Raw genomic sequence first — 21550 nt, 5'->3', positions numbered from 1 at the left:
TCTATGCTTGGAAGTCCAGATACTGTTTTGAGGGGCGTAGGCTCATCTTCTAGCGCTGTCAGCAGCATACATAGCAGGAATGGACAGTGTGCAAGCGGACTTCCTCAGCCGGAAGACCCTGGATAATGGGGAGTGGTCACTATCTCAGGAAGCCTTCACTTGCATTGTGAATTGGTGGGGGTGTCCAGCATTCGATCTGATAGCATCAGCAGCCAACAGGAAGGCGGTTTGGTTCTTCAGTTGAAGATGTGAGCCAAGAAGTGAAGGCCTGGATGCCCTGGTGCAACCCTGGCCAAAGACAGGTCTTCTGTATGCCTTTCCTCTGTGGCCTCTGCGCAGGGTCATGGCACACCAGGGGCCGGTGATTCTGGTAGCGCCAGACTGGCCGAGGCGACCGTGTTATGCAGCCCTGGTCTGTCTACAAAGGAATCAAAATCTCAAACTTCCATGTTATCCCTGGCTGCTCACACAGGGTCCGATTACTCTGAAGGATCCAGAATGCACTGGTCTTATGGCATGGCTCTTGAGTGCACGTTACTAGTGCGTAAAGGCTATTTGGATGGAGTGGATGCCACCCTTCTAAGATGTAGGAAGAGGGCGATTTTAGCAGCTTATGTGAAAGGATGGAAGTGCGTCCAAACTTGGTACACTCAGAGGAGTGAGGACCCAAGCTCAGCACCGATCTCTGTGGTACTCACCGTCCTGCAGGTAGGTCTAGAAAAAGGCCTAGAGACTCCCTGAAAGTTCAGATTGCGGGGCTCTCCTGTTTTGGGCTTAGGATTAATAAGAGCACCATACCCGCACATCCAGATGTGGACAGGTTTTTGAAGTTTGAAGTTTCAAGTTTTTATAAAAAGATTCTTGAAAAAAAATTGGTATCATCCCCATTTGGTAGCACACTACAGGCAAAATCATCATTTTTACAGTTTGTACTCTTCCCCACCAAGATAAATGCAAAGGATTCCATTGCTCACACATTTCTGTCACCTTATGTAATATGCATTTTTCATTATTTTTCATTGTTTCATCCACTGTTTTTGTAATCCAAATTCCCAGATATTTTATAGCATCTTCCTTCCATACAAAAGAAAATTTATCGAATAATCCTTTTGTACAATATATATTTAATGGAAGGACTTCTGATTTATTCCAATTTATTTTATATCCTGAGAACTTTCCAAATTTCTCAATCAACTCGAGTAAATGTGGAATGGTAGATTCTGGATTCCTCAAATATAATAGTAAATCATCTGCATATGCAGATATTTTGTATTCTTTATCTGAATGTGGTATTTGACAAAATTTATTTGGCTTGGTAAAAATCCCAGAATTGCTTTAGTGACATTGCAAAAGCCAATTGAGGAGGGCGGGGTAAATTTTCCAAATTTTTATAGGTACCATCAAGCCTATATACTACGTCAAGGTATGTATTGGATCCTCCCAGAGCCCACTGATAATATTCCAGACTGGTTCTGGTTAGAATGGAGATTGATGTTTCCCTTGCGTCTTAGTCATGTAATTAGTATCAAAATGCCAAGGTTATATAAAGAACATAAAATATTTATGGATACCTGGAAAACTCTAAGATATATGTTTAAATTTGTTTTTTATTATCGTCAATGATCAACCGACATTAAATACAAGTCATACATAAAGCAATACAGAAGAAACATACCCACCCCTTCCCACCCACCCCCCCACCCCCCCAAAGGGAACAGCCCATATCATACATGCCTGTGTGTATTCACTCCAACAATCGAGCTTTCGCTACAGGAGACAAAGTGGAACAAAATGGTCTCCAACAATGGAGAAATAGCACCCCTTTTTTGGAATGCATGTCCAGAACATCTTGTCTTTCATAACCAGCCCAATAAATCATCTGGGTCCGCCAATGTGAGACTGTGGGCGTCTGAGGTGACAACCAGCATTGCAAAATGGTCTTTATGCCCACCAAGATCGCCCTTTGGACAAATGCCTTTACTCCAGGCCTAATTGGGTCCAGTGAGAATTTCAATGTGAAGAGGAAAGTCGACGTCTGTGTCCAGGAGCAGTTCCATAGTGACTGTATGATGAGCCCTATGCGCCGCCAGTAGGCTTGAATACCAGGGCATAACCAGAACATGTGTCCAAGGGTTGCTCCGACCGCCGCACATCTAGGGCATCTAGCTGAAGTGCTGATGCGGGCTTGGTAGGCTCTAATGGGCGCCATGTAAGCGCGAACCAAAAATTTATAGTACCGTTCCCGTTCGGTGGCTGCCACCAGGATACCTTTTCCCAATTTAAAGCTCCTCTGTAGCATGGATTCAGTAATTGTGGTTTGTAAGTCCAAGGACCAGGATTCGGCCAGAGTTCTATAATCAAGTTCCCCCGCCAACCCCTGCAGGTAACGATGATAAACACTAAGCGGGGTGGGATCTTGCGTTGTTAAGCAGAGGGCTTCAGATAATGTGTCTTGAACAGTGTCCGATAAGGCCAATCTGGGTAAGGAGTTCACATAGTACAATAGTTGTCCATAACTCAACCAATCATTAGCAGTTAAAGTATGTGCCTCTATCAATTGCTGGAATGAGTGCAGGGTTCCATCCGCGTTTAATACCTGAGACAGATAAAACACCCCTCCCTGGGCCCACCTAGAGGGGGCCCCCAGACCTATTCCAGGAGCAAAAGCAGCATTGCCATGTATTGGCAAATATGGTGTCACATCCGGTCTGATGTGCAATTGTTTACATAGTTTCTTCCAGGTTTTCCTCAACGGAACTAGTAATAACTCCCCATAATGTTGTGTACGCACCGGTAATGTGGTAGTATGCAGTAAATAGCTGCAATGAAAGGGGTTAAATGCAAGGCATTCGATCTCAGCCACTGAAAAATGAGAGGTCCTACAGAGCCAATCATTAATATGTCGGAGTTGGCATGCCATATTCATTCTCCCTAGATGTAATAGTCCGAGACCTCCCTGGGATGCAGGTAAGAAAAGTGTACGGAGGGGTATACGTGCACGTCTGCCTCCCCACAAATACGCATTTAGTGATCTGTGAAGGGTGCAGAGGTGACGTTGTTGTAACAATAAGGGTAGTGTCTGAAGCAAATACAACCATTGGGGAATAATCATCATGTTGTATAGAGCTATTCGACCCAATAGAGATAAAGGGTAAGAGCGCCAGGCTCGTAATCTTTGTCCCGTTTGCTGGAGCCGGGGGAGTACATTAAGCTTGTATAATTGAGTTAGGTCTTGCGGGATCCATATCCCCAGATAACGCAAGGACTTTGATGCCCATTCCAATTGAAAGGGCCCCTGCCAGGAGATTCGGACTTCGTCTTGTAAGGGCATGACTAGGGACTTCTGCTTGTTTAGGATTAGGCCGGAGAATATATGGAACTCGTCCAATAATTCAAGAGCTCTAGGCAGGGATTGCTGGGGGCACGCCAGGGTCAGCAAGATGTCGTCAGCAAATGCTAATACTCGCAATTGGGATGCTCCTTCTTTTAATCCAACTAAGATGTCGTCTCTTTGAATCGTTCTAAGGAGAGGTTCAAGGTATAGTATAAATAGTAATGGCGACAAAGGGCAACCCTGGCGTGCCCCCCTGCCCACCTCAAAGGACGGTGTGAAGACTCCATTTACCAATATGGATGCCGTGGGGGTTGTGTACAGTGCTCGCAATGCTGCTAGAAAATGTCCGCCTATACCTACATATTCAAGAACTGAAAACAAGTAGGGCCAGAGGACCTGATCGAATGCTTTGGCCGCATCCAGGCTCACCAAAATGCCCCCAACGCGCGATTCCTGCGTCCTAGCCATTGCTAAAAGAGTACGTCGTACGTTGAGGACAGAATGGCGACCCTGAACAAAGCCTACCTGTGCCGAGGATATGATATGTGAGAGAAGCGGAGTCAGTCGATTTGCCAATAATCGGGATAGGATTTTTATGTCCACATTAAGCAGGGATATAGGCCTATAGGAGTCAACCTCCTCCCTGGATTTATTCGGTTTAGGGATCAATGTAATGGTGGCCGAGTTAGCATAAGCCGGGAAAGCTCCAGTGTCCGACACCTCCTCGTAGTAAGACATCAGTGATTCACAGAGCTGAGGTGACAGCATTTTATAGAATTCCGCCGAGAACCCGTCTGGGCCCGGGGCTGTGCAGGAACGCAAGGTCTTAATGGCTCTCTGGATCTCTTGGCCCTGCAATGGTCTGTTCAGAGCTTCTCGTTGATGTTCAGTGAAGCAGGGCAGGCCAGCATCAGTTATGTAGTCTAGTACATCGGGGCCTGAGTATGGTCTGGGTGTCGCATAAAATTTCGATAAGTGCTGGTAGAACGTGTCCGCAATGTCCGTCGGTGAGGTGTGATAAGTATTGGGACCATGTCTAACTTTTGGAATATATCTGGAGTCTTGCCAATTCTTTGTTAAAGAGGCAAGCATCCGGCCCGGTTTGTTTCCATACCTATGAAATTTATATTTACGGTAGATGATAGAGCGTTTAGTACGGTCATGTATTAGTGTATTGAGAGCTACTTGGGCTACATGGAGTTCGTCCCTCAGTGCATTAGTAGGGGAACTCAGAAACTCCGCCTTCAAGGCTGAGCATTTTCCTTCCAAGCTTATAATACTAGCTGCTATGCGTTTATTTCTTGCCGCAATGTAAGCTATGATGTCTCCCCTGAGGACCGATTTCGCGGTTTCCCAAAATAAACATGGTTCTGTGCGATGTTGTGCATTAGTCAGTAAGAAGTCTTCCCAGCGTGCTCGGAGGTAGGCCCCAAAGTCCGGGTCCTCATGAAGGTAGGATGGGAATCTCCACCGGCGGGTTCCTAGAGGTGGTTGTCCCCAACCCAAGTCTATCCAAATGGGACAGTGGTCTGACACCTCCATTGGGCCTATAGTAGCTGCAGAGACTCTGACAAACCAAGACTCTGAGACCAGTACATAGTCTATGCGTGAATATGAACCATGTACTCGCGATTGATGGGTATAGTCTCGCTCTGTTGGGTGAAGCAGTCTCCACGGGTCCACCAAACCTAGTGATTGGCAAAGAAAGGGAATACCCTTGTTTAAATTTGGCACCGTCGATGATTGGGAGCCGGAACGATCTAAAGAGGTGTCCAGTACCTGGTTAAGGTCCCCAGCTATTATCAAAGGCAGTGAGGGGTCCTGCAAGCCCAGGGATACTAATTTATCAAAAAATATTTGAGAGTACGTGTTTGGTCCATATACAATCAGCAGCCGGAAGTCCGTACCCTGCATTGAAATCTTTATAAGTAAATATCTACCCTCAGGATCCTCAGAAAGTAACGTTACAGAGCAGTGTAGACCCTTACGTATCAGCAGACATATCCCTGCTCTTTTCCCGGAGGTAGAAGCCGAATAGACTGAACCCACCCAGCCCCTTTGCAATTTTTGATGTTCTTCCCGGGTCAATTTGGTCTCCTGGAGGCACGCCAGATCAGCCCTATGGTGCTTTATCTGTCTCAAGAGCTTTGTACGCTTAATTGGTGATGAAATCCCCGACACATTCCATGACAGAATACGGAGAGAGTGATCACCCAGGGTCAAAACACCAACAGCTTGATCCATCCAGCTGCGAGTATTCTACACCCAGGCGCCCAGCCTCACCTAGGTGAATGATAATGTCCCTGTAGTATCTGGTAAACAGGCAGAAATGAATGTACCACTTCCCCAATAACATTTCAATAGGCTGTTCCCCACACATCTGCTCCCTCCCCCCCTTACCCCCAGAATGTCCAAAATCCATATCCCCGAAGGAATATGTGGAGGGTCCGAAAATGGCGCCTCACAAGACCCCACCCCTACCCCCGCAAACAGTGTAACAATTGTGCCCCCATCATGTCAAACTTTCATCTAGTCTGTATTATTCAACATTACGATTGCTGGAACCACCGTCTGGTACAGGAAGCGTTGCCACTCCGTCCGTTCCTATGTCGGTTCTGATGTTAGTTGTACAGTCTTGTTTATATAGTCTGCGGCTGCCAAGGCCTCGGTGAACACGTGCCAGGAGCCCTCATGATGAATCTTCAAGACCGCTGGGTATATAAATTGAAAACGATGCTTGTTTTCCTCCAGCTTGGCACACAGTGGGTAGAAGGCTTTTCTACGTTCGGTGAGAGCTGCTGAATAATCCTGGCTTATCCGTATACTCTAAGATATATAAGTAATCTAACTCCTATTCCAATAAGTAAATCAACAACTCAAACGATTTGGTTAAACCCCAAGATCAAGATTGGCGGTTTTAAAATTATCTGGAAACATTGGATGACAGCAGGTATTCGTATTTTAGATGATGTAATACAAAATGATAAATTGCTTGAGTTTTCACAATTGCAACGTAAATTCGATCTTAATAAATCACAATATTTTAAATGGTTGCAATTGAAGCAAGCCATTCAGGTAGGGTTCCCTGAATGGAAGAATCTTATTAATTATCATACTTTAGAATTCTTATGTTTCCAGATAAATTCAATAGGTCATGAAGCCGCACAGTGGTATAAATTAATATCTGGATATGTAAATTTAAAAAAAAATGGACTTAGAGACATTTGGAGCATTGAGATAAAGCATCAAATTAATGCATCTCATTGGCCACGACTTTGGTCTTGGAGGTTAAAATGTACAATGTCAGCATCTATGAGACAAACTTGGTTTTTTCTTCTACATAGAGCTTTATGGACCCCTACACGTTTACATAGAATAGATAGCTCTAAGTCTAATAGATGCTGGCATTGTCATGTTGAAATAGGGACATTAGATCACCTTTTATTCTTTTGTCCATTTATTTTATCATTCTGGAAATCAATCTGGCCTCAAATTAATAGGATGTTAGAAAATCCAGTAGCCTTGTCATATGATACTATATTATTTGGAACAACAATGAGAGCAAGAAGCCAAATTTCATCAAGTAATAATAAACTCCTTTTTATTTTAACTGGAATAGCAATACAACAAATAACATATAACTGGAAAAAACATGATATGTTAAATTACAATTTTTGGTGGAATTCTGTATGCCATATATACAAAATGGAACTAACTATTGCAACACAAAAAGGCAATGTGAGTAAATTTCAAAAAATCTGGGGACCGTTAACAGAATACTGTAATGAATGATTAACTTTTCCCAAGATAAGATAATTGAATAGAAGGGATTGGGGTGGGATTTTATACTACATAATATATCAATATTTGAATGAATTTATAATAAAAATGATTGTATGTATTATTGATTGGAAGGGAGGGAGGGATGGGAAATTATTATATTCAATAAGAATTATATAAATTTAGATTTATGACATATTATTATAAATTTATATAATGAATTTTTAAAGAAATGTTAAATTCAAATTTAATATGTGAATTAATCAAGTGTGTATATTCAAATTTCTAATGAATTTATTTAAAACACTTGTTGTAACATAAGAAAATGAATAAAGATTTAAACCAGAAGTTTCAAGTTTAATTAAATTTTGATATATCGACCATCGATATGCACCTGGCCAGTTTACAAAGCTAAAAATAATGTTACAATGAATTTTAAAAGGGGGGTAAGAGGGGGAAAAATTGTAAACATTAAATAGACAAATTACAAATACGAACATGAGCTGAGGATGAAGAGGGAGGAAAGTTAATAATTACATCATTAAAATAAATTAATTAGGTGAAGAGGGGGGGGTGGAATAGAACACTAGGAAAAGGGATCGCTTCTTAAAAGCGGTTCGTTTAATATACTGCTGTGATGTTGGAAAAGAAGATATTTAGACGCTATGGTATGTGTCTTGGAATAAGAACGTTTTTAAGTTTACTCTTAAATTTGTCGAGTGAATTTTCGTGGTAAAGTTGAGGTGTCATGACGTTCCATAAAGTTGGAGCTACAACGGAAAAATTAGTATTTCTGATGTAGTAGAATTGCTTGATAGAAGGTATGGTTAATAAATTTTGATCAGCCAATCTAAGGGTCTGGGGAGAGCAATAGGGGATGATGAGTCTGTCAAGAAAGGGTGGGAGGCACCAAAGTTTGATTTTAAAGACCAGGAGTAAAGTTTTGTAAGTGATACGATGTGTTATGGGTAGCCAATGTGCTTCTCGCAGAAGAGGGTTAGAAACATAGAAACATAGAAAAAAGCGGCAGAAAAGGGCTATAGCCCACCAAGTCTGCCCATTCCAAGTATCCCCCCCCTTAAATTTACTCCCTTATAGATCCCACGTGAGTATCCCATTTTTTCTTAAAATCCGTCACGCTGCTGGCCGTTATCACCTGGAGTGGGAGTCTGTTCCAATGATCCACCACTCTTTCGGTGAAGAAGTACTTCCTGGAGTCGCCATGAAACTTCCCTCCCCTGATTTTCAGCGGGTGCCCTCTGGTGGTTGAGGGTCCTATGAGCCAGAAGATATCATCTTCTGACTCAATGCGTCCCGTGATGTACTTATACGTTTCAATCATATCTCCCCGTTCTCTTCTTTCCTCAAGTGAGTCCAGCCGCAATTTCTTTAGTCTTTCTTCATACGTGAGATCCTTGAGCCCCATGACTATCCTGGTGGCCGTTCGCTGAACCGACTCGATCCTCAGTACGTCCTTTCGGTAGTGTGGTCTCCAAAACTGAACACAGTACTCCAAGAGGGGCCTCACCATGGCTCTGTACAACGGCATCATAACTTCAGGTCTCCTGCTGACGAAACTTCTGCGGATACACCCCATCATTTGTCTTGCCCTGGAGGAAGCCTTCTCCACTTGATTGGCAACCTTCATGTCCTCGCTAATGATCACCCCTAGATCGCGTTCCGCCGTGGTCCTGATCAAGGTCTCACCATTTAGTACATAAGTTCTACGCGGGTTTCTTTTGCCCAGGTGCATTACCTTGCATTTTTTAGCATTGAAGCCTAGCTGCCAAGTATTTGACCATTGTTCCAGTAGCAGTAGGTTGTGTGTCATATTATCAGGTAATAAGCATCTGCCTACTATTTTGCAAAGTTTGGCGTCGTCGTCGAACAGTGATACCCTTCCTCTAAGTCCTTGCGTCATATCTCTTATGAATAAGTTGAATAGAATCGGGCCCAGGACCGATCCCTGCGGCACTCCACTGATAACATCCGATGCTTCGGATGGGGTACCATTCACTACCACCTTCTGAAGTCTACCGCTCAGCCAATCCCCAATCCATGTAGTTAGAGTGTTTCCTAATCCTATCGATTTCAGCTTGTTCAATAATCTTCGATGAGGGACGCTATCAAATGCTTTACTGAAGTCCAAATATACCACGTCCAGTGACTCTCCGGCGTCCAGTTGTCTAGTAACCCAGTCAAAAAAGCTAATCAGATTAGATTGGCAGGATCTGCCCCGGGTGAACCCGTGTTGGTGTGGATCATGCAGTTTTTCTTCATCTAGGATTGTGTCAATATTCTGTTTGATCAGTGTTTCCATCAGTTTACACACTATAGATGTGAGACTCACTGGTCTGTAGTTTGCTGTCTCTGTCCTGCAGCCCTTCTTGTGGAGTGGGATTACGTTGGCGGTTTTCCAGTCCAAGGGGACCCTTCCTATGTTTAGGGAAAGATTGAAAAGAACAGATAATGGTTCTGCCAGGACTTCCCTTAACTCCCTGAGCATTCTGGGGTGTAGGTTATCTGGTCCCATGGCTTTGTTTACTTTGAGTCTTGATAGTTCGTTGTAGACACTACTGGGCATAAATTCAAAATCTTGAAACAGGTCTTTCCGGTTATCTCCCGTCTGCAGCTGTGGACCAGCTCCCGGCGCTTCGCGGGTGAACACTGAACAGAAGTATTGGTTTAGTAATTCTGCCTTCTTAGAGTCTGATTCTGCAAAGTTACCGTCCGATTGCTTCAGGCGTACTATCCCATCTTTGTTTCTTTTTCTGTCGCTAATATAGCTGAAGAAAGATTTATCCCCTTTCTTAATTTTCCGTGCTAGCTCTTCCTCCATTCGGAGTTTGGCCTCTCTGACTGCTGTTTTGACAGCTTTGGATATGTCTAGATAGTCCTCTTTTGCCCCCTCTCTGCCTAAATGTTTGTAGGCGATAAATGCGTCTTTTTTCTGTTTAACTAGGTCTGAAATTTCTTTACTGAACCATTGGGGTCTTTTGTTTCTCCTGCGTTTACTTACAGTCTTTATGTATCGGTCTGTTGCTTCGTGTAGTATGGACTTCAGAGACGACCACATATCCTCCACATTATCAGTTTTTGCTTGTTTATGTAGCTCCTCATGGACGAAATCTCCCATGCGGTTGAAGTCTGTGCCTCTAAAGTTGAGAACCCTTGTTGTGGTGTTTGTTTTCGGGAATCCTTTCTTGAGGTTGAGCCATACCATATTATGGTCGCTGGAGGCCAGTGTTTCTCCTACTGAGACTTCCGTGACGCTATCTCCGTTGGTGAGAACTAGGTCTAGTAACGCCTTGTCCCTGGTGGGTTCCAATACCAATTGCTTGAGACGTGCGGCCTTTATGGAGTTCAATATTCTTTTGCTGCTACCCGTAGTCGTGGAGAGTGTGTCCCAATCTGCATCTGGCATGTTGAAGTCTCCTAGCATTACAGAGTCCCCGCGCAGTGTGATATTTTCTATGTCCTCGATTAATTCCATGTCTTTGTCCTCCTGTTGCCTGGGAGGTCTATATATCACACCAAGGTATAGGCATTTTTCATTCCCTCTGGCCAGATTCACCCAGAGGGATTCCCCGGTGTATCTTACATCTGTGATTCTGGTGGTTTTGATGCTTTCTTTAGTGTATAGCGCTACTCCTCCTCCCAATTTACCCACTCGGACGCAACGAAGTAGGTTGTACCCTGGTATAACCATATCCCACCCGTGCGATTCCGTGAACCAGGTTTCGGATATCGCTATCACGTCAAGATCGGCATTAGTTATCTCAGTTTCTAATTCTAGAATTTTATTACCCAGGCTGTGCGCATTAACATACATAGTGTGATCATATTTTCCTACTTTAAAGGTGAGTTTAATTGTCGTATTTTGAATGAGCTGCAGACGACATAATTCTTTTTGGGTGATTCCATTATAGAGGAAGTTCCAATAATCTAAATGGGAAATGACCAGTGAGTGAATAAGGGTTGTGATAGCATCAGTTTTGAGGATTGAGGTTAAAGAATGGATGAGCTGGAGTTTGTGAAAACAGCTTTTAACGACAGAACTTATCTGGTCATGAAAGGTTTCCAATCTGGTCCTCCAGGTTCTGGCCAGAGCACTCTATAAACCTCTGGAGCAAGCTTCCCTGATTGACTTCACCATCAAGACAGTATTTTGGTAGCGATTACCTCAATTATTGGATCATCTGTTCGTATTGGCAGGGGCTGCGTAAGGATCAACCAGTCTTGAAAGCAACCATTTCAAGATGATCTGTATGATCATTTCTTCAATCTATATTGGAAAACGTCCGCCTTTACAGGCAGTCCCCGAATTACAGACACCCGACTTAAGTATGAGTTATACTTAAGAACGCGGTTGTGGCTTCATTTGATTTCACTGAGCATTAGTTCCAGTGGCATAGACTCCTAAACTGCTCCTACAGCTTATTCAAGAATGATGCATGACCACATTAAGAACAGTGTGTGATTGTGCATGCTGTACCTTAGAGGGAACACTGGTAGAGACAGTTGGCTATTTTGTCAGCTGGGAGCAGAGGTAAGCAGCAAGAATCTTAAAATCTACAAGTTCTAAGTTATATACAAATCTGACTTAAGAACAGCTTTAAAAACCTAACTCGTTCTTAACCCGGGGACTGCCTCTAACGTAAAAAGACCAAACTGCCCATACTGCCCATAAATCTTGTTCTTTCCTTTGTCCAACCTTGACAAGGATAGAGGACATGACTGCAATGTTGAAGAAGCTAGGGGGTATCTATAACATCTCCCACACTCTTAGTGCAGGTTGTGCTCAATTTGGTGACTTGTTTGTTTTTCACCCTGTTATGTATTGCAAATGGTTAAGTTTGTTTATCTGTTATGTGTTTAATGATATGAGCAGAATAGACGTGTTTCTTGGGGAGTGTCCCCATACCCCTCTCTATTCTATTTTCTTTCCAGGACTGACCATTTGCTTTGTTATGAATTGAAGAACAGCCCAGAAGGATGGGTGGCAGAACAAAAGAATGCTAATGAAACTTCCTACAAGAACAGGAATGAAAATTCCTACAGGTACAGGAATGGAGTGTCTGTCTACTGGAAAGAAGATTGACAAGGGAAGAACCTAATCTTTCATTAGAAGGCTCTTTTCAGTATCAAGGAGTTAAAATATAGAATGATATTCTAGTTTAAAATTAGGGGATTGCTCTACTCTCTAGTTTTCCAAAAAGTCTTATTAAGGTGTGCTAATGAATTTAGCACATGTTAACGAATTGGTATGTGTATGTGCCATACTGCCCATAGATAGCTGCTCATTTAGTGCACCTTAGTAAAAGGACCCCTTAAAAACTTATTTGTTCTCTTTTTCAGAAACTGTATAATTTTATAATTGTAAAGATATGATTTTTCCTCAATTGCAAATCTTTTTAAGTTTCATTTTGAATCCTAATGGCCAGATGGCAGATTAAAAATGCTTGAATGGAAAAGAACAGAATAGAATAATTTTTTGGCAACCATTTTCTGCTCACCTTTATATCCCATTTTCATATTCTTTTTTCCAGCCTCTCTTTCTTTACCTGGCCTATCAGTCTGTCCATGCTCCTCTCCAAGTTCCTGATAAATATAAGGAACCATACAAATTCATTGAAGATCAGAAAAGACGCAGCTATGCCGCAATGGTGTCTCTCTTGGATGAAGCAGTGGGAAATATTACTGCAGCTCTGAAAATGAATAGATTGTGGAAGAACACAGTTCTAATCTTTTCCACAGGTACAGAAATTTCAGTATATTGACATTAACAACTGCTTTTAATTAGGATACAGGATAAATTCTAGAGTTACCAATATCAAATTAAATCCTTTCTGAAAAAATCAAGAGATGCCATCTCATATATTTAAAAATGATAGTTTGGATGCAACTAAGAAAGTGCACAGATTTGCTAGAATGCTTTTTAGAATAAAACAAATGAAAAATCCACAGAATTGTAAAATACAGTATATTCTTTTACATCCACTGGACTCCCTCCAGTGGATAAAAGAGGTATCAACATTTATCCACACTGCCGATTTATCAGTTGCTGGCAAAGGATATGTGTATCACTTGCCTGTGTAAATCAAATCTCACTTGTATTGTGCAAACGTTATGGATTTATTAGTCATATCAGGCTTATTCAGACACTTATTCAAAAGACTAATAAATCACTTCTAAATATTCAAGTGTCTGAAGGTGCATCATTCCTTCAAGAGTCTTAAAAAGCACTCCATTCATTGCAAAGATTTTAAATATCTGTAGGGCCCAGTGGTGGTAGACACTAACGCATGCTTACTGCCACCTAAAAACAGTGCTAGTAGGTTGTGCTCAGGAACCATGCACTAACTCAGTGGCTTAGTAAGAGGGGGGCGGTCCGCCCCGGGCTCCGTCTTGGTGGGGGTGCCAGCATCCATCCTCCTCTCCAAACTCCCCCTCTAAAAAGATGGAGCCCGGGGCGGACCGCCCCCTCTTACTAAGCCACTGAGTTAGTGCATGGCTCCTGAGCACAGCCTACTAGCACTGTTTTTAGGTGGCAGTAAGCATGCGTTAGTGCCTACCACCACTGGGTCCTACAGATATTTAAAATCTTTGCAATGAATGGAGTGCTTTTTAAGACTCTTGAAGGGAATGATGCACCTTCAGACACTTGAATATTTAGAAGTGATTTCTTAGTCTTTTGAATAAGTGTCTGAATAAACATGATATGACTAATAAATCCATAATGTTTGCACAATACCAGGGTAAAACCAGGTTTTACCCTGGTTAAGGTGGAGCCTGTCTTTGAGGAATAGGCTCCCCCTTCCCCGGTATGTTGCCCAGTTGCTAACAAATCTAAAACCATCCTCCCTGCACTATCACCTCATCTACTCATTGAGATTCTGCCAGTCTCTCGTCTCCTGTGCTTGGAACAGCACAGAAAAATGCTGACAATGCTTCCCTGAGGAAGTCCCTGATTGGCTAGGGTGCCTTAGGCCCCTCCCAAGGGAGGAGCCCGAGGCGCCTGAGCCAATCAGGGCCTTAGGGCCCTCTCCATGCATCACATGAAGCACCGGGACGGGGCCAAAGGCCTGAATTGTGTTACAGGAGGCCGGAGGAGCAGGAGGGACTGAGCACCCTTCTTGCTCTCAACGTAAAGGTACGGAGAGGGGGAGGGGGCATCCGCTGCTGTCCGGTGGAAGGAGAGAGTGGGCATCCCTCCTGCCATTTGTAAGTTGTGGGGGGAGGGGGGTGGAGATCTGCCTGTCTTTTATTCATTTTTTTTAATAGGGCAGATATTTTGCATGTGTAACACATACAAAATATCTGTGCCATGGAAAAAAAATGAATAAAAAAAACAGACAGACCTGTCAAAAAAACGGTAGACCTGTCGGTAACACAGTTACCAACAGGTCTTCAGCAATCAGGTTTTAGGATAGTAAAACCTGATTCAAAATAGCCAAGCAAATGTTAGTGAATCAATCGCTTGGCTATTTTGCATGGGGTTTTACTAATTTGCATGGTGGCATTGAATCGGGTTTAGTGAATCGGGTGGGTAAAGCGATCGTTGCTAAACCAGTGAAAACAGGTTTAGCGATGATTGCTGTCTTTAGTGAATCTAGCCCTATGGCTTTCTATGTTTATTAATAATAATGATAATAATAATAATTACTTTATTTTGTATACCGCAATACTAGAAGCAGTTCAGAGCGGTTTACAGAGGAAGAGACGGTACACAGACAGCGAATATTGTACACAGACAGAGACTATTGTCAATTACATTGGTAGAGTAGTTGGACATGCAATAAGTATATCAGAGAATAACAAGGCAGGGAGGAGTCGGAGAAATTTGTCAAAGAGGTAGGTTTTAATGGATTTCCTGAAGGCTTGGTAGGAAGGTGTGTTAGAAATGAGGGTGGTTAGACATTTGTTCCATTTGCCAGCTTGGAATGACAGTGTTCTATCAAGGAATCTCTTGTAGATACAGCCCTTCAGGCATAAACAACTGTGTGTTGTCTCAATGTGGCGTGTTCGAGCTCTCAAAGCTAAAATCTGCCATTAACGTACTCACTAAACCGGTTCTAGCTGGTTTAGTGTACATGTATTTTAGTGGCGGATTATTAAAACAGCTTACCGTGGTATTTTCTGAGTTTTCTAGCAGTCTCTGGTACTGCCATGCAAACATAGTACAACGAGGTCATTAATATTAAAATGAGCACTCTGAGCAATTCTCTATCATCGCTGAGTGATTCCCTAACCTCGTTGTGCCACATTTGCAGCCAAAATTTGCTGACAGGTCTGAGCTGTCGTTGCCTTACTTTCTGATCAGGCTTGAAAGCTCAAAGCTGTCAGAAAATTTTGCCGCCGATAAGCAACCTCCCGACACCCCTTGGCAGCGGGAGAGATGCTCACTCTCTCCTGCTGCCAAGCAATGCTCTCCCCGACACCTTCCTCCCGGCAAAGGGACCTTAAACAACTTGGGACAATCAGAGCCTTAAGTAGGCCCCTCCCCAGTGCATCCCAGGATGCCAAACCCTTCTGCCTTCTCCTCTGAGATCAGCTAGAATTCTGCTCCTCCCAGCATACCCAGAGGCAGATGGCACAATTAGTTTCAAGCACTGAGAATAGCACAGGTGCTTATATAGGATAATCACTGAGAAGCACAGAAATACAAGGTCCCAGTTCATTCCACATGACTCAGATATACAAATATGAAACATTGCACATATACAGTATACAGCAAAGGCACACACTGTACATAGCTAGTGTTCCCTTTGAACACTGGTTGCAAGGTCTCTACGTACCTATAATGCAGGTGATTGTAAATTGACCCTGTATATTTTGTTACAATTCATAAAACAGTAAAGTACCTTTAATCCTTTAATAATGTCAGATTGTCTCAAAACAAGGAGGCCAATTTTGGTCACTGATTTAATTTAATACGAGCACAGTGATGGGCTGGGACTTCATACTCTCTGTGGTTACAATCAAAGCTATTTACATTTTATATACATCTGGGCAATGGAGGGTTATATGACTTGTCCAGAATCACAAGGAAATATAGTGGGAATTGAACCATTAGGCTACTCCTTCATCTGGTGTTACCTTAATCCAGATATTCAGTACCTCAGTCTATATAGGTACAGCACTGAATATTCATATAGTGCAGTGACTGTGCTATTTGGCAGGCCTAAACTAAGAGGGAAATAGCCTGTGGCAGTTTGGGGTTTTTAAATTGCTGACAGTTGTGGGCTGAACTAAGCTCAGATATTCAATGCCAGGTCATATGCAAGCTTTAGCATTGAATATCTGGGTAAATGCAGACTCCCAGAAGTTAACCAGGCATTGGCCAGTATTCAGAGCGGTACCAGGTTAGCCCTGCATATAAAGTTAGGACAGCTTTCTTGCTGTCCTAACTTTATGTGATTACTTAATTGGTTAGCGGACTCAATATTGCAGATGACCAGTTAAGTTCTAGCTCCGCCCATGCACCACCCTAGCACTAACCGAACATTGCTGCAGCAGACAGAGCAGACAGATTGTTTGGAAGTTACAGGAGTAGCTTCAGAGCTAGAGTACCAGTAAAGTTAGTTGTGAGGCAGAGCTGAGAAGGCCTCACCAAACCCTGTTTGTTTGGGATTGTTTTGTTGACTGTGTTTTTCCTTCTTGATGCTGTGGGTGCCAGCACAAGTCACATTTAGGGGTTTGAAATTGTTTTAGGGAATTCGATGAAATTTTTGTGGGTTGCTTTTGAAAAGCAAAATTTGAAAAAGTGATTTTGGTAATTCTTCCGCAGTCAGCTCTCTAGAGTTGGAACTAGGCTAGTCACAAAAATGTAATGCTCTCTTCCCTTCTATACTCAACCTCCAACTAGAGAGCTGCACGGGAATGGGGACGACGGGAATCCCGTGGGTCCCCCCTTTGGGTCACGGGGATCCCTTGGGGATGCCCCCTAGGGTCATGGGGATCCCGTGGGGATGCCCCCTAGGGTCGCGGGGATCCCGTGGGGATGCCTCCTAGGGTCGCGGGGATCCTGCGGGGTTCGATGCAACTCGAGCTGCGAGGCTTGTCTTCTTTTTCCTACCTGCTCTTCTGCAACACACAGCCGACTGGAAGTCTTCCACGATATCAGTGCTGACGTCGGAGGGAGGGCTTAAGCAAAGCCCTCCCTCCTTCCAATGTCAGCGCTGACATCGGGGAAGACTTCCGGTCGGCTATGTGTGCTGGGAGGCAGGCAGTGCAGGCAGGAAATAGAAGACGAGCCTCGGGGCTCGAGCTCCATTTTGGTAGTAATTTGCTTGCAGATGAGGGCTGGGAGGCAGAACACAAAAGGGGGGAGGGAGTGCTTTTTTGGCACAAGGCATGAACTTGAGAGAGAGGATGGAGGAAGGGAGGGAAAGAGGTGGGGGAGGGAGTGCGTTTTGGACACAAGGCATGAACTTGGGAAAGAGGATGGAGGAAGGGAGGGAAAGAGATGCTGAGGTGGGGGAGAGAGTGCGTTTTTGGACACAAGGCATGAACTTGGGAAAGAGGATGGAAGATGGGAGGGAAAGAGATGTTGAGATGGGGGAGGGAGTGCGTTTTTGGACACAGATGGCATGGACTTGGGAGAGAGGAAGGGAGGGAAAGAGATGGTTGTGTACACGGGAATGGAAGAAAGGAAAATTTTTGGTCATAGGGAGGGAGTGAGGTACAGATGAGAGGGAGAAATATTGTGGTGGAAAGGGAACAGTGGGACAGATTGAAATGGATGCAAGAGGGAGGAATGTTGGACATAGTGGTGAAGGGAATGGAGGGAGAGATGTGGCATGGTGCTGGAGAGGGGTGATAGAAGGAGAAATGTTGGGCATGGGGCTGGTGGGCAGGCACGAAAGATGAGAAAGGGATAAATGCTGGACCATGGTAGGAAGAACCAATGGACAGCAACAGAAGAATTTACAGAAGATGGGAAAGTGGAATAAAGAAACTGGTTTCCAACTTGATGGAAAAATAAGTCTCCAGACAACAAAGGTAAAAAACTGAATTTATTGACTAAAATATGTTAGCTTTGGGAAATGTATATAGCAGATGTCTTTGGTGTTGAAGTACTTGCTGACCCTTGCTGTGACTGGTGGGGATCCCCAAGCACCACCAGCAGAGGACCTCCTCTAGAGACGGCCAGAACTCCCCTCCACCAAGCACAGCAGTCACTAGAAGCATCCATGAGCCACTGAGGTGCCAGCATCTGTGACTCAGGGACGCTACTGCTGCCTGCCAAGCTTGGCAAAAGGGACCCCCGGCCAACTGCAAAGGAAGTCCTCAGCTGACAGCTTGGGGGTATTCATCAGCTGAGTATTTATATTTTATATTTACATTAGAGGCTCCTGAAATTTATAGGGACGGGCGGGGACGGAGGGGATTCCTCGCGGGGACAGGTGGGGACGGAGAGAATTCCTTGTGAGAACGGAGGGATTCCTCGCGGAGACAGGTGGGGACAGGTGGGATTCCTCATGGGGACGGGTGGGATTTTGGCGGGGATGGGTGGGGACGGGTGGGATTTCTGTCCCCGCGCAACTCTCTACCTCCAACCCCATTATGCTGTTCCTTCCTTATATTAAGCTCTTGTAAACCGTGCCGAGCTCTATAATTATGGAGAGGATGCGGTATATAAACTTAAGGTTTAGTTTAGTTTAAGGCAGGATTTGTGAACTTTAGTGTGCTGGAATTTTAGGGCACAGGTTCATTTCCTGTTATTGGAAGAGAGAGAGAGGACACGATGAAGGGAAAACAGGACTGAAGCTGTTAAGCCCAGGTGCTCTAATAGGGTGTGGCAGTCGACCTGCTCTTGTGGAACTGTACTAAACTAATTGGCAAGGATATCACTGTGACCAGGAAGTATCCTGAGATGTATGGATTTTTGTTTTGCCTGAAATATTTTCCTTGTTTGTGGAGAACTGTAGTCAAGAGTGAGACATTGACTGTAGTATACCAGGCAGTTGCCTGAGTGTTTCTTTATGTTGGAGAAATAAAGGCGAAAGTTGTTTTTTTCTTTGAAAGAATCATTTTTGGTGCATGCCTTCAGTGAGCAATACTCTGAAATACGCTTGAACTCTTGTGTAAGCTGACCACCCTGTGGGGCTGCCTCCGTATCGAGGAGCATGGCAGGATTGTCAACGCCACCCATCCAGATTCTGTAGCTAGTTGAATCTATGGATAGTAAAGTTATACATTCATCTACAGCTAGTGAAGAAACATGACTTATTTTAAATACTCGTATTAGCCTGATGGTTTCTTTTTCTTATTCAGGGACAAGGAGACAGAGTTGCTGTTTGAGAATCATTATACAGTAGGTTAATGCCAACAGAGTCTGCTTAAACTATTACTTTTTGTATCACAAATCAAGAGATTTACAATGCCGTCATTATAGTTCACAATGTGTACAGGAGAGTAGACTCAAAATGACAATTGCATATGGATGTCTACCAGACCATTACGTGAATAAAATGCAGAAATGGTAAAGCCATGACTGGAAAGTTGATTGAATAGCAATAAAGAGGGGAAGAAGGAAGTGACACTTCAGGGATTAGAGCAGACAAAATGATGAATGAAGAAAGGAAAAGACTTTGGGTTATGCAGTATTACTACTGTGTTGAATGATGGCAGTGTAAAATTGCTACAGTAATTTACTACTTTTCTCAAGTATTCAAAATAATAATTTCATCTAAGTTCATGAAAAGGCTGATATCTTATAGTAGTTATGAATTTTTGCACATAGCAATTAGGGGATATGAATGTCAGGGCCAGAAAGGGTTTTGGAATGGTGTGAATGTTATTTAAAAATAGCATCGTGGAAGCCCAGATCAGATGTATTCCAGGTATTAACAAAGATGGAAAGAAGAGAAAACGAGAGAGCCGACATGGCTAAAAGGTGAAGTAAAAGAGCTTTAAGAGCCAAAAAACATCCTTTAAAGAATGGAAAAAAAGATCCAAATAAAGCAAATAAGAAATCAGATGCAAAGCTCTGATAAAAGAAAGCTAAAAAAGGATGTGAAAAGAAACTTGCTAAAGAGGCAAAAACTCATAGTAACACATTTTTTTTAGGTACATCAGAAACAGAAAACTTGTGGGGGAATCCATGGGAATATTGGGCACTGGTCTTTGACCTAAGGGCCACTACATGAGCGGACTGCTGGGCACAATGGACCACTGGTCTGACCCTTCAGCGGCAATTCTTATGTACTTATCTAATCTAATCTTCTATTTCTGCGTCGCTCATACCTTGGTAGGCTCAAGGCAACTTAAAGAGGGGGGCGAGGAAAGAGAAGGGGGAGGAGGGGTGGGAGAAGAGGAGGGTAGGAGGGGGTAGGGAGAGGATACAGGATACAGGTGATTAAGTGTCAAATAGATGAGTTTTCAGTTTCTTCCTGAATATGGTGTAGTTAGGTTCCGTTCTGGTCATTTCAGTAAGGTCATTCCAAGTTTTTACGCCTAGAAAGGTGAGCATGGAGTGGAAAACACGTTTGTAATGCAGATTTTTTGTGGAAGGGAGATTTAGAAGTATTCTGTTGAGGGTTCTGCGGGAAGTAGACCAAGCCTTGGAGAAGAGTTGGATGAGAGGAGCCGCGGAGTTTCCGTAAAGTATACGGTGAATGATGCATGCAGTTTTGAAGGTTATTTGTGATGGGATAGGTAGCCAGTGCAGTTGCCTGATGAAGTCAGTAATCGAGTCATATTTTCTTATATTCTTATCAAGGAGCAAAAGGGGCACTCAGGGAGGCTAAGGCGATAGCAGAGAGACTGAATGAATTCTTTGCATCAGTCTTTATGGAAGAAAATGTTAGAGATTTACCTAAACCAGAAATGGTTTTCAAGGGTGATTATGTGAAGGAATTGAAAGAAATCTCAGTGAACCTAGAAGACATGCTAAAACACATTGGCAAGTTAAAAAGTGATAAATCAACTGGACCGGATGGTATAAATCCCAGGGTACTGAAAGAATTCAAAACATGAAATTGTTGATATGCTATTAGTGATCTGTAACCTATTGCTAAAATTGTTTTATATTGCCAGTTACTTGTGATTTGAATTGCCCACCCTGAAGACAGGATACTGGGCTAGATGGACTATTGGTCTGACCTAGTAAAGCTATTCTTATGTCCTTATGATCTGTGCCTTTCCATCTACAGGAAGAGCTATGTCCCCATCCCTTATGTTTTTTTCATTGGATGGTTGTGCCCTCATATTTTTGGACACCCAAAAAACAAATGGGATATGCTATGGGTAAATCTGGTGCTTAAGATACCTTTATAAGAAAAACTAACAAATGCACCGGATACGTCAACTTACAAGCCTTATAATGCTACATTCAGGCTTGTAAGTTGACATATCCAGTGCATGTTTGTTATTTTTTCCCTCATATTTTTGGCCAGTCCAGCCCAGATTGCAGGAGTCTTTATTATGATG

General features: G+C 43.2%; 1 protein-coding gene across 1 annotated transcript in view; it reads left to right on the top strand.

The window, feature by feature from the left end:
* The window catches only part of ARSB (arylsulfatase B), a 119200-nt gene that overhangs the window by 12184 nt on the left and 85466 nt on the right, over positions 1-21550 (top strand). The window contains exon 4 of the mRNA XM_033929516.1: positions 12664-12871. Coding sequence (XP_033785407.1) covers positions 12664-12871 — 208 coding nt within the window. The remainder of the gene's footprint in view (positions 1-12663; positions 12872-21550) is intronic.

The sequence above is a fragment of the Geotrypetes seraphini genome, chromosome 1 (genome assembly GCF_902459505.1).
Source record: "Geotrypetes seraphini chromosome 1, aGeoSer1.1, whole genome shotgun sequence".
Classification (NCBI taxonomy): domain Eukaryota; kingdom Metazoa; phylum Chordata; class Amphibia; order Gymnophiona; family Dermophiidae; genus Geotrypetes; species Geotrypetes seraphini.
The sequence above is the reverse complement of the archived record's forward strand: the minus strand, read 5'-3'. Positions and strand labels throughout refer to the sequence as shown.